The 18458-nt window shown below is 36.4% G+C and overlaps 1 protein-coding gene across 2 annotated transcripts in view; it reads left to right on the top strand.

Moving 5' to 3' along the window:
• The window catches only part of LOC117919353, a 39452-nt gene that overhangs the window by 16615 nt on the left and 4379 nt on the right, over nucleotides 1–18458 (top strand). The window contains exon 7 of one of the 2 annotated variants that reach the window (XM_034836534.1): nucleotides 12430–12479. The exons of the other annotated variant lie outside the window; for it this stretch is intronic. Coding sequence (XP_034692425.1) covers nucleotides 12430–12479 — 50 coding nt within the window. The remainder of the gene's footprint in view (nucleotides 1–12429; nucleotides 12480–18458) is intronic. 2 annotated transcript variants of the gene reach the window in all.

Genomic DNA, 18458 nt, shown 5'->3' on the forward strand with positions numbered 1-18458 from the left:
CGCCTAAAGTCTGATACCATCCTATATTGATGAGAGGAAAAATTGTTCATCTTATAGGCAACCATACAATGAAAAAAGGAAATAAATTAACTCTTAGTAATCTATCCCAAAAATCAGGGGAATTCTTGTTCTAACTTCCTAATTTAAATTGCTATATACAACTATTGACTTTCTAATTAAGAGGCTGAATATAAGTATTCTGTTGCTATAATGTTGGGATTATGATTGGGATTGTGTTTGAATATTTTATATTTTTTTTCTTCCTAAAATAGAGCTGTATAGTTGTATTTGACCAAGAAAATTATTCTGTATACTTAGGATTTTGTTGTCAGGATATGCAATAAATAGGTAGTAGTGTTTCCTTTCTTTGATTCTAGAAGGTGAACCTAGATTGTAATATATTATGTACATTTCTTAGATGAATACGAGAGAAGAAAAATTCCATTTTAGTTTTCATGGTATCATAGCAGGTTGAAACCTGATTTTTTTATTCTCTTCCATTTTGTTCTTGGCCTTCACTGCCATTTTTCCTTTCCTAAATCTATCTATCTCCATTACTATTATTCTTGAAAATGTTAGAGATCTTTGGAAAAATCACTCTCATGTACATCACTGCTGAGCTTGCTATTCATTCCTATGAGATGAACCCCACTCTTCAAATCACCACATCCAAATTGAATGGGAACAATTTCATGGAATGGTCCCAATCTGCCCAGATTTTTGTGAAATACAAAAGTAAAATGAAGTATATTTTAGGAACATCATCACAATCTTCAGGTGATGGGCCTAAGTATGAAAATTGGGAGGTTGAAAGTTTGAAGGTTATGTCCTAGCTTTTACACTCCATGCAACTAGAGATTAGCAAGACTTATCTCTTGTTGACAATTGCAAAGGAGATCTGGGAGGGTGTCACACTGTCTTACTCGAAGAGGGGTATCACTGATCGACTATATGACTTGAAGAAGTAGATCGCTAATGCCAAGCAAAGTAACTGATCGGTCACAAATTATTTTAATCTTCTAATTATATTTGTATCATGATGAGGTAATGAAGTGACACAAAAAAACTGAGAAATGATTGAAAGAGAAAGGCTTTTTGATTTCCTTGTTGGTTTTGATCTTGGAGTTTGATGAAGTGGTAGAGTTTTTAGGCAAAATTCTTCTTTCCATAAGTGACGTGTTTGCCTATCTTCGAGGGGAAGAAGGATGCAAAAGTATAATGCTTAGGAAGCCTAAAAACAAACTCCCAATGTTAGACAGCTCTGCATTTGCTACTTCAAAAACTGTTGGGAAAAAGAACATTGCCAAGGATAAGATGTGCAATTATTGCAATAAGCCTTGTCACACAACAGCAATGTGCTAGCGGCTTAATGGAAAGTCTCAGCCTGAGAACAAAGGGTTCAATTTTGGTGAAGATAAGAGAAATCAAGTTGCACAATCTACACAGGTCTATCAAATAGCTACTGTGGAAAACTCACTGGAGAATTTTCTCAATGAAGAAGATGTGGAGAGGTTGAAAAAATTGTTGTTGCAGTTGGAATTTCCGACCACAGGTTCTTGTTCAATGGCCCAGATGGATAATATTTTTGCCTTAAACCCCTTAGACAAATTGTTCTTCAAACCATATAACCAATTTTTCTATACTATTTTCAACCCATTTTGCTTGTTCTAGAAACCAAAACATTCAGATTGCAGATGGATCATTTTCCCCTATGGCTGATAAAGGAAAAATAAAAATGATATCAAATCTAACCCTAAACTCTGTTCTTCATGTCTCCAACCTAACCTACAACTTGTTGTCAATAGGAAAACTCACTCAAGATTTACACATTTTGTTATTTTTACAACCATTGGTTGTATGTTTCAAGACTCTCTGATGGAGAAGAAGATTGGACATGCTGAACTAAGAGATGGGTTGTACTACCTAGATACTAGTTGGGAAGAGGGTTATCCTAAACCTCAAGGCTTGGTCAATATTTCACCTAAAATAAATAAAATCTTGCTTGGCATAGATGTCTTGGCCACCCCTCTTTCTTGAGCTTGAAAAAGCTATTTCCATCTTTGTTTGAGAATATTTCTATGAATGAATTTTATTGTGAAAGTTGCACTTTTACTGAACACCATCATATCCCATTGCAAATTAATAACTCTACAAATTCTTCCCGTTTAGCTTAAATCACTTTGATGTGTGGGGTCCTTCCTGTATTACAAATAATTTTGGTTCTTGATGGTTTGTGTTGAAAGAGAGAGAGAGAGAACCTTAATTCTCATTCATATTGTTAACTTCTTACAATAGAGAAATATATATACAAGGCTAGGTTGAACTAACTACCATATATGTGACCTATATTAAGAAAGGAAAGAAAGATTGTACACTATAAATACATTATATTCAACACTCCCCCTCAAGCTGGAGCATCTATGTCATATGCACCAAGCTTGTTACAAATGTATTTAATCCTAGGACCTCTGAGAGATTTAGTGAAGATGTCTGCTAGTTGATCATTTGAATTAACAAAACTTGTAGCAACACACCCTAATGCGATCTTCTCTCTAAAGAAGTGACAGTCAACTTCAATATGCTTGGTCATTTCATGAAAGACTGGATTAGATGCAATATGTAATGCGGCCTGATTGTCACAGACTAGCTTTATCTGTTCATCTTTTCCAAATCTCAATTCCTGAAGGAGTTGCCTCAATCATATGAGTTCACATGTTGCCAAAGCCATAGCTCGATACTCGGCTTCGGCACTTGATCTGGCCACTACATTTTGTTTCTTACTCTTCCAGGATATTAAGTTACCTCCAATAAAAACACAATACCCTGAGGTGGAACACCTATCTAAGGGTGAACCAGCCCAATCTGCATCTGTGTAACTAACAATTTGGGTATGACCCCTGTTTTCATACAATATACCTTGGCTTGATGTTTCTTTAATATATCGAAGAATGCGGATCACAGCATCCCAATTGTTGTCATATGGTGACTGTAGAAATTGACTAACCACACTCACGGGAAAAGAGATGTCTGGCCGAGTGATGGTGAGGTAGTTCAGTTTGCCTACAAGTCGTTGATATTTCCCAGGATCTCTTAGAGGCTCCCCCTGTCCTGGTACAAGTTTGACATTTGGATCCATAGGAGTGTCAACAAGTTTACATTCTAACATACCTGTTTCTTCCAAGATGTCTAAGGCATACTTCCTTTGTGACATAACTACACTTGAACTGGATTGAGCTATTTCAAGTCCCAGAAAGTACTTGAGTTTGCCCAAGTCTTTGGTTTGAAAGTGGTTGAAAATGTGTTGCTTTAGTCTTTGGATACCCTCTTGATCACTGCCTGTAATGACAATGTCATCCACATAAACTACCAAATAGATGCACTGGCTCGAAGAGTTATGATGATAGAAAACTGAATGATCTGCTTCACTTCGAAGCATTCCAAACTCTTGAACAACTGAACTAAAACACCCAAACCATGCCCGAGGAGATTGTTTCAAGCCATATAGAGAGCGGCGTAACTTGCACACTAAACCAGACTCCCCCTGAGCAACAAAACCAGGTGGTTGCTCCATATACACTTCCTCGAGAAGTTCACCATGAAGGAAAGCATTCTTAATATCCAACTGATAAAGAGGCCAATGACACATAGCTGCCATGGAGAGAAATAAGCGAATAGAAGCAATCTTGGCAACAGGAGAGAAGGTGTCACCATAGTCACAACCATAAATCTGAGTATAACCTTTAGCAACCAAGCGGGCCTTAAGGCGATCAACTTGACCATCAGGACCAACTTTAACAGTGTAGACCCAACGACATCCAACTGTAAATTTACTAGGAGGTAAAGAAACAAGATCCCATGTGCCATTGGAGTGCAGAGCAGCCATTTCATCAACCATTGCCTGTCGCCACCCAGGATGAGAAAGTGCCTCACTAGTGCTCTTAGGAAGAGAAACAAAGGATAAAATAGAGACAAAGGCAGAATAGGATGAAGATAATTGATGGTAGCTCAAAAAATTATAAATAAGATGAGGATTACGAGTAGATCGATTACCTTTCTGAAGAGCAATAGGCAAATGGTCAGTAGATGACAGGGCCGGGGTAGGAGAAATCGGTGGGACATGAGGTAAGTCATCAGGTACCTCAGCTGAAGAGAGAGGAGGAGCAACAACATGATGTCGACGATGATAAACTTGAAGAGGACGAGAGAGCGCATCTGAAGAGGGGGATATATAGGGAAGTGACAATACTTCAGAATGGGAAGAGATTCAGAGGATGAGAAGAATGGAGAGTCCTCAAAGAAGATGACATCAACGGAGAGAAAATAACGATGAGTGTCAGGGGAATAACAACAATAGCCCTTTTGAAGTCGAGAGTATCCCAAGAAGATGCATTTCGTAGCCTTGGCGGAGAGCTTGTCCTGTCCAGGCGTGAGAGTATGAACAAAACCAGTACAACCAAAGACACGAGGAGGAAGGAAATAAAGAGGTTGGGTAGGAAAAAGGAGGGAATGAGGGGTTTGGTCATGTAATATAGATGAGGGCATACGATTAATCAAGTAACAGGCTGTAAGAACAACATCCCCCCAAAAATGAAAAGGAACATGACTATGGAGAAGGAGGGTACGAGTTGTCTCAACAAGATGTTGATTTTTATGTTCAACAACCCCATTTTGTTGAGGAGTATGAGCACAAGATGACTGATGGAGGATCCCATGTTGGGACATAAAAGAAGTAAAGGGTGTAGAAAAATATTCCCGAGCATTGTCACTGCGTAACACTTGAATAGAAACATTGAATTGTGTTTGGATTTCAGCATAAAATTTCTGGAAAATAGAGAACAACTCAACTCGATTTTTCATTAAAAATAACCAAGTACATCTTGAATAGTCATCAATGAAAGTGACAAAATACTGAAATCCTAAAGTAGACATGGTCCGACACGGACCCCAAACATCAGTGTGGATAAGTTCAAAATGAGACTTTGCCCGATTATTCAAACGCTTTGGGAATGAGACACGAGTATGTTTCCCAAGCTGACACGACTCACACGCAAGTGACGACAACGTGGAAAAACGAGGGACCGTCTTCTGGAACTTGGAGAGACTAGGATGACCCAAACGACTGTGAATGAGAAGAGGAGCATCGGTGGAAATGCAAGCTGCAGGAGATGAAGGTGATGTGAGGTGATAGAGGCCTTGAGACTCACGCCCTATGCCAATCGTCTTCCCCGTACTCTGGTCCTGCAAGATCACAGATTTATCAGAAAAAGTGATAGAACAGTTAAGAGTGCGAGTTATTTTGCTGATGGAAATAAGATTAAAAGGACACTCAGGAGCATAAAGGACATAATGGAGAGGTAGGGAAGGAAGAGGATGAGCCAAACCAATACCTTTAGCCATAGTTTGGGAACCATTAGCTAAAGTAATAGTAGGTAAGACAGAGGTAGTAGTAATAGAGGAGAAAAGGTGTTTATTACCAAAGATATGATCAGATGCTCCAGAATCTAGAATCCATCGGCCAAGAGAAGGAAACTGAGTAAAGCAGACAGAGACATTACCAGTCTGGGCAACAGAAGCAACATAAGCTGATGTGGCTGCCTGATATCGGAAATAGGCATCATAATCACTACCAGTAAGGGTGATACTCTGAGATGTTGAGCTCGCAGTGGAGTCAGGTTGAGATAGCAGAGGATTAGATGACTGAGCAATGTGGGCAGTGCGAGGAGGCCGTCCATGTAACTGATAGCAACGATCTCGAGTGTGACCAAGCTTATTACAATAGGTGCACTGAGGACGTTGTCCTCGACCTCGATTGCCACTACGTCCTCCTCGAGAGTTAGTCTGAGAGGCTAACACAGATGAATCTGAAGGACCATCAGTCTACAAGGTCTGAGAAAAGGAGAGGCGTAAGAGACGAGCGAAGACATCATCCAATGATGGTACTGATGGACTAGCAAGAATCTGATCTGGACGGTGGCCAATGAGGGTTAACACCATAAAGAACTTGTCAGTCTGTATTTGTTGAGCTTCAACATCATTAGTGAAGGGCATCAAAGTTAAGAACTCTTCCTTAAGAGACGCAATTTGGCCAATATAAGTAGACAGATCCATGTCCTGCTGTCTCACATGAACAATATCAGAAACCACCTTATAAAATCGTTGAATATCATTCAAGTATAATCCTTTAGCCTGAGTCCAAAATTTAAAGCAGGTTTTGTAGGCACGAAGATGATGTAAAATTTTGGGATCAATAGATTGCCATAATACGCTGCATGATTGTGCATTGATTTTCTTCCATTGCACTTTGTCAACATCAGGAATAGCATCCTCAGGTGAACAAGATAATCCTCATAACCTTGTCCCATAAACCAGAGTTTCACGGATGTTGACCAGGAGAGATAATTCTCACTACCAATCAATTTTTCCAATGTGATAGTAGGAGATCCAGAGATGACGGATGTAAAAATAGGATTTTTAGTCGCCATATCCGCTTCACCTGAGATTGAATCACGTTTGGATCGAAGAGAGCCCTAAAGGGAGGTCGGATCACAACTGTGGAAGAAGAACCTGGTATGTCGGGACCCAAAAAAAGGAGAAAAATGACTGGAGATGAAGAAGAGGCCTTCCCAAGGCACACACAGGTCTTTGCCAAGGAAGGGAGCTGCCGTTGGAGGCTGGAGGAGGTTGAAAAAAGACCCGCGGTGGTTGAAATGCCAAAAAAATGGAGAAGCAGGTTTCGGAGAGGACTAATAGAGGCTTAGAAGTGCAAGACGGCGCCGGACGAGCCTGCTAGAAGAAGCTCGACACCATAAAGTGGGCCACGCGCCCTCACGCGCCAGAGGGTGGGATTCAGGCTGTCGGAGAAAAATGGCGTGTGGGTGGGTTTTTGGCTCCGGTGCTTTGAGAAAAGTTGCAGATCTCCTCTTTGCGCTCCTGATGATGTGGTCGGTGTCAAAAAATATCGCCGGGAAAAAAAATCGTCGAAAAATATCACCGGAAAAATGTTGACGATGATGAGGGTTTTCTGACCACAATGTGGCTGACCGGAAAGCTTTAGGAGATGGAAAAGGTGACCGGAATGAAACACGGTCACTGGACGGATGCCCGGAATTAATTACATGGGTAAACAAAAAAGAATAAAGTTTTCTCCCTTGGCTCTGATACCATGTTGAAAGAGAGAGAGAGAGAAAACCTTAATTCTCATTCATATTGTTAACTTCTTACAATAGAGAAATATATATACAAGGCTAGGTTGAACTAACTACCATATATGTGACCTATATTAAGAAAGGAAAGAAAGATTGTATACTATAAATACATTATATTCAACAGTTTGTTACATTTAAAGACGATTGTACTCGTTCTACATCTTCTAAAATCTAAATCAGAAGTTTCATTCATATTTCCTATCTTTCACAATCTAATTCAAAATCGATTTGGGACCAAAATATGTACCCTTTGGACCGATAATGGGAGGGAGTGGTTCAACCAAAGTTTGATTGAATATATGGAAAATAAAAGAATAATCCATCATTCCTCTTGTGTAGACACTCCCCAACAAAATGGGGTTGTAGAAAGTAAAAGCAGACACTTATTAGAAGTTGCCCGTGCCTTGCTATTTGAAATGGATGTGCAAAAAACATTGGGGGGGGGGGGTTGCTATTTTAACAACGTTCTGTTTTATTGATTACAAAAACCAATAAAAAACTTAGTACACTTTTTCCAAATTTTCAAGAGATTGGAAAACTACCTCCAAAAATTTTTGGATGCATATTTTTATGTACATATCCACAACCACTTGAGAGGGAAACTTGATCCTAGAGCCCTTCGCTATATGTTTGTGAAGTATTCCCTTAAAAAAAGGGAATATAAGTGTTATTATCCACCAACTCAGAAACGGTATGTTACAAGGGATTGAACCTTTGTGGAAGATCAACCATACTATGGGAACACCCATCTTCAAGGGGGAGTATGGAAGGTAGGTGGTGGGCTTCTTCAGATTATTCTGATCATTCTGGTCAGCAGAAAAATAATTCTGACCATACTGAAGTTAGCACACTTCTAAAAACATTCCTCCATATTTCTATCCTTGTACTTAGTGTTTAATTGAATCATGATGGTGAAAACTTTGTCTTAAAGAAAATTTAGCCTTGAAATTCCTGCAGAAAATGAGAGTTATAGGCCACCTATCCTCAATGTGCATTCCAAAAAAACAGCTCGCTGTTACTTCAAATGATCCAATTGTTGAATCTGAAACAGGTATTAAAGGAGATAATCAGTTTTCCAATAATTCTGATGACTTAGATTTCCCTATTGCACTTAGAAAAGGGACTCAGTCTCGCATTGTTCCCCCTATTTCTCAGTTTGCGTCTTTACAAAAACTCTCACCCCACTTTTGTGCCTTCATCACTAAATTAGCCAATCATGAAATTGCAAAAAATGTTCAAGAGGCCATGAGCATGGAACTATGGAAGGAAGCTATGAAAGAAGAAATGTGAACCTTGGAAAAAAAACATTACATGGAAGATGGTGAGTCTACCAAATGGGAAAAAGAACAGTTGGATGCAGATGGATTTTTACTATCAAATATAGAGCTGATGGTACATTGGAGAGGTACAAGGTGAGACTTGTAGCAAAGGGATACACTCAAACATGCAAGGTTGACTACTTAGATGCATTTGCACTAGTAGCTAAGATGAATATAGTTAGGGTGTTGTCCCTAGTAGCCAACTTAAATTAGCCTTTACATCAATTTGATGTAAAAAACACTTTTTTGCATGGAGACTTAAAAGAGGAGGTGTATATGGATGTTTCACCTAGATTTACACACAAGACAAGGGTAAATAAAGCATGTCAACTTAAAAAATCCCTATATGGATTAAAATAATCTCCATGGGCATGGTTTAGAAGATTTACCAAGTCAATGACCAAGAGGGGATACCAATAATGCCAAGGAAACCACACTTTATTCATCAAACATTTTGCTCTAGGTATGGTAACAACTGCAATTGTTTAGGTTGATGATATTGTGATAATTGGAGATGATTTAGAAGAGATTGGTAAACTAAGAGCATACGTTGCAAATGAATTTGATTAAAGACCTTGGAAGTCTTAGATACTTCCTAGGAATTGAAGTTGCAAGGTCAAAACAGGGGACATTTATTTCTCAGAAAAAATATGTACTTGATCACCTTAAGGAGACAAGTTTTCTGGGTTGTAAGCTTGCCAAGACACAAATTGAAGTCAACCATAAACTAGGGGAGAAGAAAGAAGTAGCTGTTGGCAAAAGGACATATCAAAGGATGTAGGGAAACTAATCTATCTATCACACACAAGACCTAACATTACATATGCGGTTAGTGTTGTGAGTCAATTCATGTACTCACCATTACAATCCCACTTAGAAGTTGTATATGGAATACTCAGGTACCTCAAAGCATCCCCAGGCAAAGGAGTAATGTACCATAACCATGGTGATCTAAGGCTAAAGGCCTATACAAATGTAGATTGAGCAGGTTCTCTTGTTGATAGAAAGTCTACAACATGGTATTGTATGCTATTAGGGGAAATTTAGTCACTTAGAGGATTAAGAAGCAATTAGTAGTGGCATGGTCAAGTGCGGAAGTTGTATTCTAGGCCATGGTAAGCAGGGTTTGCGAGCTAACTATGGTTAAAAATGGTGCTTACAGATCTGCAAAGTTCAAGATCCTATGAGGCTTTACTGTGATAATAAAGTGGCCATAAGCAAAGCTCACAACCTTGTTCACCATGATAGAACTAAACATGTGGAGATTGATAGACACTTTATTAAGGAAAAATTAGATAGTGGACTAATATGCACACCCTACATTTTGACAACCAAATAACCAGATGACGTGTTTACCAAAGGACTAACATGGACTATTTTTCATAAGTTCTTAGACAAGTTGGGGATGCAAAACATTTTTGCATCTGCTTAAGAGGATTGTTGAAATATTTTGCTGCTATAATCTTAGGAGTATGATTGAGATTGCATATGAATATTTTGTATTTATTTTCTTCCTAAAATAGAGTTGTATAGTTGTGTGTGACCAAAAAAATTATTCTATAAATAGGTAGTAGTGTTTCCATTTTTTATCCTAGAAGGTCAACCTAGATTGTAATATATTATGTACATTTCTTAGAGGAATACTAGAGAAGAAAAATTCTATCTTAGTATTCACCAACCATTATTTCCCTATTAAATGAGGCTCACAAAGGTTGATTAATCAACAGTAGATAACCAAAACCAGCCTATTCTTGATGTCATTAAAATTTGCATGTTGAGATGAGCTTTTTGCAATTAATTTTTCTCATTGTCATTAGTGGATCAATTTACAAGAGACAGAGAGATTTCACAAAGGGAGAAGATTTGATCTATTATCAGTAGTGAATAAATTATAGTGGTTGGAACATTTTGAGCTTCATTTCCTCATTAGTGTTCCCCACTCCTATAAGAGAGGAAAATCATCGGTGAAAAATGGAAGGCTGGGTAAAGATTCTCTTTGTAAAATGCAAAAAGGCAAAGAGCTTTTTTCTTGTGGTCAAGAGCAGTTGTGTGCAACAAACTACACTAATTGGTGGATTGGGCACACATTGATGATCTTAGCTGTGAGACCATAGGGTGCCACACACCATTGCTTTCTTTTTCATTGAGGATTGGCCTAGCTCTGACTTTGTATTCTACCCTCCTTCCTAATGTTATGGTATTAATTAAGGCATATCCTCATGATAATTAGATCAGACCATCACTATCAGAGACCAAATTGCTACTTGGCTGAATCCCATAAGTCTCAGCAGTTGAAGATCCCTTTTTGTTGGATCATACGAAATGTGAATGGAGCTTAGTACATTGGAGATTTGGAAATCTTAAAGGAAAGTTTTTACCCTTGGATGGATGAAGGCAATCAACATGGAAAACAGTCCAACCTTTTAATATGGGTGGCTGGAAGTTCTTAGACTGCCTTTCCAAGTGGAATGCTTAAAACAATCAGAAAATGGTGTGCCGATTTTCCAACATCCATCTTAAGATAAACTCTATGTTGGAATTGTCCATTGCTTTGATATATGTTGAAACGCAAGAAGGGAGGTGGCTACCACCACTGATTGAAGTTGTTAATTGCTGGATCTCATGTATGGTGCAACCCACTGCTGTTGCAGAGGCTGTTTCAGAGATGGCGGATGGGGAGATGACAAGGAAGGATGCTGGATCCAGAAATAATTCTGAGCAGACTCACTGAGCGAGTGTGAAAGGTAGGGAGAGGCATGGCTGCATCTTAAAGGGAAATTTGATTAGGTGGTTAAGGAGGGAAGAGAAGGTTCATAATCTTTGAAAGAGAAGAAAGAAGCCAGTTTGGGACAGTTGATTAGGATTGGGCTTAAAAATTTTATGGTGAAATTAAGTGGGTTCCTACTGATAAAAATTTGGATCCTCCAACTACAAGTGTATGAAGGTGAAAATCAGAAAATTCTGGTTCAAAATTTTCTCTGGAAACTGCAGGTCTGACATATGGGTTCAGAAAAATAATATAGTTTTATAATTTAAAAGAAATTATGAAAAAATTGCATGTAGGAGCTATGGTTTTAGTATTTTTTTTTTCATTAAAAAGAAATTTTACATTAAAATCACAGGTGCCACCTATGGTTTTAATGTAACTTTCTTTTTTTAAAAGAACCTATATTAAAACTGTATATGTCACCTATGGCATTACAGTAACTTTTTAGTAGAATTTTAGATGGCATATGCGTTTTCTAACTTGTCAAGAAAAAAAAAAACAAAAGATGTGTCCAAAAACATTGTTAGATGGAGTATTTGTTTTACAAACCATCTTATATAAAAAGTAAAAAACAGGTGTAATTTAGAAGAAAACTTGAAATTAAAAAGGAACAACTATTCAAAATTAGAATTCTCCAAAATATAAGATGGTATTTGTAGGTTGAAGGACTTAACTAGACCCAAGCCCCCAAGCCCAATAAAGTCCATAAATTCTAAGAAGGCCTTGAGGATTATAGGACCAAGGGCCAACTGGATCTTTGTCACAAGTCCAGCCTTGTTTCCATTAGAACCAAACCCTTAGAAAGGCAGTTCATGTTTATAAGTGGTTGAAGTACAATATATAGTTCTAGTTAAAGAAGCATGATGGTTTAATGGATTTACGTTAGGATATTCACTATAGTTCTTAAAAACTTATGATATATAATATGATATAATGACATGATATATTCCTTTATGTAAAATGATGCGTATCACCTTTCATTTTTTTATTTTACTATATTTTATGATATGGTTATGACAAATGATTGAATGTACTATATAACAATATAATGAACTACCAATTTTCCAAAAAGCTTGAACTTGTAGGCTTTGGGCCCACAATGTATATCATGCACTCTAACACCCTCCTTTATATGTAGCCTGTATCTTTGGGGCTTACACGTGGTATCAAAGTCTCATTTGGTGGGAGGTAATATATTTGAATCTCATTACTATATATTTATATCCCGAATTTATTAAGTAAGCCCAAAATAGGTTGATTGTGGTTGTCTAACATGGTATACCATGTTGAACTACCAATTTTCCAAAATTGGTTGTCCTACACAATATAATTAGCTATTTTAGTAGCTTTTGATAAATAAGATTGAAAAAAATTCTTGAGATGGCCATTGAAATGAAAATGGCTTTGCAATGAGATAAGGTTCTCAAATGGGAAGATGAGAGATTTGGTATTTATAGGTTGCAAAGGATTAGGGTTCCAAACCTATAGGTGATAAACTAGATCTTGAACTTCAGTTGGCTCTTACCATGCTAGTGAATTTCTTTACATTTCAAACAAAGTGAAGGCTTTATGTAGCCCTATCAAGAATGAAGGCATGTGTGATACTCGACACTAACACACTCAAATTTGGAAATGCTAACCATATTTTCAATGGTAATAGGAATAAACTTAATGATGAAACCATACAAAGATTGAGATGCTTCCATCAATAAGATTTAGGGTGGTAGGGCACACCAGAGGTATAGTATTAGTGATAGGTCAAAGACAAAGGAACAATATTAGTGATATCTCTACTCTTTGATAAAATTAGGGTTTTTTCCATGTAACATCAACCAAAGGCTCCATCTTGGAAGATATCAAAGAAAAATCCCTAGTAAGTCTTCATTCCAAAGTCTTTTGACAAATTGCAAAACATGACTTATAATAAAAAATATGTGAAATTATAAACTTTTCTTTAGATGAAGAATATTATGTTAATAATTTATAATATACTTTAAAGAAATGGATGATAAAAAGGAAAGAAAGAGGTAAAATAATCTTGCTTGAAAACTCTAAACACATGTTAAAAGCACACGTGAAAGTTTGAAATTTAAGTAAATTTATTCTTGTAGTAAATATTACAATGTTGTTATTTAAATGATTTAGATTTTGACCTTGAACACAATGGTGATTGAAAACTTTGCTTGATATATTAATTCTTTACCAATTATTTTTTATAGGCAATTCTTTACCATACTTGGTCATATATGCAATACTCCCATGTATACAAGAGATTGGATATATTTTTATATTCAAATGAATGGGAGCAAAGATTTCCTTAAAGTCTCCAAGAAGATCTTCCTAGGTTGACTTCTGATCATTACCTGATTATTTTAAATGCCAATCATTTTAAGTGGGGACCAACTTCTTTTACATTTGAGACTATGTGGTTGCTCCATGCAGATTTCAAGGAAAGATTTAGTACTTGGTGGAGGGAGTTGTAGAGTGAAGGGTGAGAAGGTCATAAGTTCATGAAGAGGCTACAATTTGTTAAATCGAAACTGAAAGAATGGAATAGGGTGTCTTTCATAGGGTTAAAGGAGAGGAAGAAGAATATCCTTGCTAATATTACTAGCATTGATTTTGATTAAAATATATATATATTGCTAGCATTGATGTCATTGAGCAAGAAAGGAATCTAACTCCCTAGCTCTCTGCACTGAGGGCCTTGAGAAAGGGGTAGTTAGAGGAAATGTTGTTAAGGTAAGAGCTGCATTGAAGACAAAAAGCTAAGGTGAGATGGGTAAAAAAAAAGGGGATTTTAACTCTAGATTTTTCCATAGGATGGTTAATGGTAGATGTAATAAGAAGTTCTTTAATGATGAAAAGGCTACTTCTAAATAACGTTGAAAGTATTTCAGAGGAAATATTGGATTTTTTTGAAAAGTTATATTCGAGTCCCCTTGGAGAGTCTTAGAGCTGAGAAGGTTTAGATTGGTCACTTATCTTTGTATAGAGTGCTTTTTGGTTGAATTGCCCCTTTATCGAATAGGAGATTCACATGACCATTTTTCAGTTAAATAAGGACAAGACTCCTAGGCTTGAAGGTTTCATCATTGCAATGTTTCAAGAGTGTTAGGATGTGCTTAAGGAGGATTTATCGAGTGTGTTTTAAGAGTTTCAAATAGTGGGGTAATAACACTTATGCCAAAAAGGAGTCAAACCAACAAGATTTCAAATTTCAGACCTATTAGCTTGACCATATATTTGTATAAGATCATAGCTAAAGTTTTATTAAGGGATATATGAATTTTCTTCATGAAACCATTCATGCTTCCCAAAGAGTTTTTTTTTTTTTTTTAAGGGAGTGAAATCCTGGATATAGTGTTGATGGCTAATGAGATGGTGGATAAGAAAAGGCATTTTCGAGAGGAAGGGTAGTCTTCAAATTTGATTTTGAAAAGGCTTATGATCATGTGGATTGGGGTTTTTTGGACTATATCCTCAAAATGGAGGGGTTTAGTCCTAGATGAAGGACTTAGATGAGGGGTTGCTTGTCTACAACCAATTTTGCAATCTTAATTAACGGAAATGCTAAAGGTTGGGTTAAAGCAATTAGATGTTTAAGATATCCCCTAGCCCCTTTCCTCTTCACCATTGCAGTCAATGTTTTAAGTAGGATGTTGTTGAGAGCAGGTTATTAGAAGGCTTTCTTATGGGTAAGAGTAGGACTAAGGTGTCCCATGTGCAATTTGCAGATGACACCATTTTTTTTCTAAAGCTTGTCATGGAGATTTTCAAAATCTGAAGCTAATTTTGTTGATTTTTGGCCACATATTTGAACTTAAATCAATCTAGACAAGAATATGCATCAACATAGGCTAGGATTAGATCACTAGGTTGGCCTTGTTGCCTGAATGCAAGGTCTTTGATTGATGTCTACCCTATCTTGGTCCTTTTGTAGGGGGGAACCCAATGACAAGTGTTTTTTAGGATCTATTGATTGAAAGAATTTTGTGAAGATGGATGGAAACAAAGTTGTTTTGTTGTTAGGTAAAAGGATAACTCTCATTGAGTTATGCTTGTCTCACATCCTTAGCTATTTCCTTTCCCTTTTTAAAATTTCATTGTTAATGTTGTTAAAGATTGAGAAAATGTAAAGGGATTTTCTTTGATTATGGGTTAGGGATTGTAAAACAGATCATCTCATTGGTTGGGACCTAGTTTGCAAATGTAAGGTGGAAATGGGTTTGGGAAGATTCCTCTGAGGAATCATACTCTTTAAGGGAAGTGATTGTGAAGGTTTCCTAACGAAAGTTATGCTCTTTGGCATTGGGTGATTTAGAGTAGCTATAGGACATACTCTGATGGGTAGGACGCCAACATTATAGTTAGGTGGTTCCATCAATGTCCCTAAAAGACTATTACAAATGTCTTTCAGGATTTTTCCAGATACACTTATTTTGTTGTGGGTGATAGGATCAGAATCCATTTTAAGGAAGATTTGTGGTGATGGTTGGGGAAGGGGGAGGGGGAGGGGGAGGGTGTCAACCTTTGTACTCACAATTAGTTTATTAAGAATTGTCATAGTTAAAAATCTTCCTATCTCACCAATTTTTGGCTTCTCTTTCCCTCTCTCTTGGAAACTTAATTTCCACCATAACCTCTCTAACTTGGAGATAGAAGATCTTGAAAGACTCATGTCCTCTTTCACTTGTGTATATTTATTTCCATTCGTTCCCGATGCGAGAGCTTGGTTATTATCTTCTTTATGATTATTTATAGTAAGGTCTTTATTTTTAGCCTTATCCAATCCTTCAAATCCAATTCCTTTCTATTAGCTACATTTTTATGGAAATCTAAAGTTTCATCTAAGGTCAAGGCCTTTACTTGGCTAGTGGCATGCTAGAAGGTAAACATTATGATATGCTACCGTTAAGGAGAACCTACAAAACACTAGGTCTTGATATCTGCTTTGTGTATGGAGTGAAGAAATGATGTGCCATCTTTGTTTACATTGTCCCTTGACTTTGAGGTTATGACATCAACTATTCATAGTAGCCAACTAGATTGGGTTCCTTCGAGGAGTATTTATGACATAATGACCATCTCATATAAGGGCTTGGGGAGCTCCATTTAAGGCATAGTTCTTTGGAAATCGCTTGTCTCATGTTGGTTTGGTTTGTTTAGCAGGAAAGAAATGTTAAGATTTTTTAGGACAAGGTAAGGACTTCAAAGATTCTTTGGGAGCTCATTCATTTCTCCTCCTCTTTTTAGGCCTTTTCCCTCCACAACATTTAAGGACATTCCTCTCAATGTAATTTAGATCGATTGGTATTTGGTGTGTGGATCAAAATGTTTAGGGTAGCAAGGAGAGGAGCATTCCTCTCATTAAGTTGTTTTTTCTTTTCAATATATATATTCCTGTGTGGTACTGTACTGATATATAGGTCTATTTAGTATTTTGGAGGTTTCAAACATACTTTTTGATTAGTTCATTGTATTTTAAGGAGGATTCTTCATCTTTTTTTTGTATTTCTTTGTCCATATTTAATACGTTTTTTGTTTCTGATAAAAAAATGATGAGCTTGGAAAGTTGGAATTTTGAAATGGCACATAAACATATGGATACAAACAATATGTATAAGTATAGATGACTTGTTGAAACTTGGAACTGAAAATTAGAGTTAAAAATTTAAAAGATTTATTTTGTGAGTTTTATAATAATTTAAATATTAAGATGTCTTACATTGTTATCTTCAATTGTCAAAATCTGGTATTGATGTTTTCATAAATATGTTATTGATGAATGTCTATATTTGAACTCTTTTAATCTTGCCATTTTTCATGGAATTGATTATATATTGCTCCATATTTCATTTTTCCAATATATATGTGATTCATATATGTACCAGCATATCTTCTTTCTTTTTATTTTTTTCATTGTATAGAAAACAAGTTAGAATACTTGATACATAAAAAAAAAATTGATATATTTTACAAGTTATGACTCCATAATACAATTTAGTGGAGGAACACTAGGGCACCATGGGAAAATGCAATGCTGTATCTAATCAAACAACTCCAAAAGCATGTGCACAAGCTTTTAATGAGGGACATGATCTTGCTCATGAGAGTAATGAAATTATTGTGAAGATAACAAATGAAGAGCTAAACTAGCTGCTGCATGTGAAGTATGGAGGGAGATCAAATTTGAATTGCTAGCAACTGGCATAACACTAATGACATAATCTGGTGATTATCATTTGTTTTCTTATTTGAATTGCAATTGAAGTTGGCCCAATGTGTTACTATTAGGATTGAGCCAATTACAAACATTCGATTGTGTGTACTTTGGATGGCTACATACCTAGCTATATGATACAAAGTCTAAGTTTAAACAATTAAGCTGGATCCTTAGGATTGGTGTATTTTTTTATATCTTGTAGTTTCAGCCATAGATTGAACTAAATATCACAACTCCTTCCATACTGTATTTTATACTTTTCATTCCATATTGGAATAGAAACTTATCATTACATTAGGAGAAAGTAGATGCTTCATTTTTTTAACTTTTCTTGATGCGAATTTGTCGGGGTGTGGGAGAAACTGTCCTTTTGTTTTGTTTTGTTTTTAATAATCTAAAGGGGCTTATTGTATCAGATATTGACATTATCCTGGATTTCCACAAACTTAGCCATTTCTTTTAATATTCACTCACTGTTAGTTGATTACCCAACTGATTGGATTTATACACTATTATGATAGAAATTAGAATATTCAAATGATTTTTCATTGAGTGACCATTCATCTATTATATTTAAATGTAAAATAGGAGGTAAGAAAGATCCATGGAAAAATGGTTGTTTCAATTTAACATTTTCTAATGAGTTAGAATATAGACTGTGCTAAGTAAATTAGTGGACAGTCCTTGTCCTATTGAAAACACTGGTGAGGAGAAGATCGAGTTTTGGATGATATGTGGAATAAACATTAGCGACTGAAATGATGCTAACAGCTCAATTTATAGTAACATTGATAATTTATTAAGAGACATTTAAAATTTCATTTATGATGACACTTTTTAGTTAGAGATAGTAATTGGAGCAGTTATTCCTTATATATTGACATTGAAAATTTCTGAGGGAACAATTATTCTTCTGAGTTAATTAGAAGTTTTTATTTATT

This window comes from Vitis riparia, chromosome 7, assembly GCF_004353265.1.
Source record: "Vitis riparia cultivar Riparia Gloire de Montpellier isolate 1030 chromosome 7, EGFV_Vit.rip_1.0, whole genome shotgun sequence".
NCBI classification, from domain to species: Eukaryota; Viridiplantae; Streptophyta; class Magnoliopsida; order Vitales; family Vitaceae; genus Vitis; species Vitis riparia.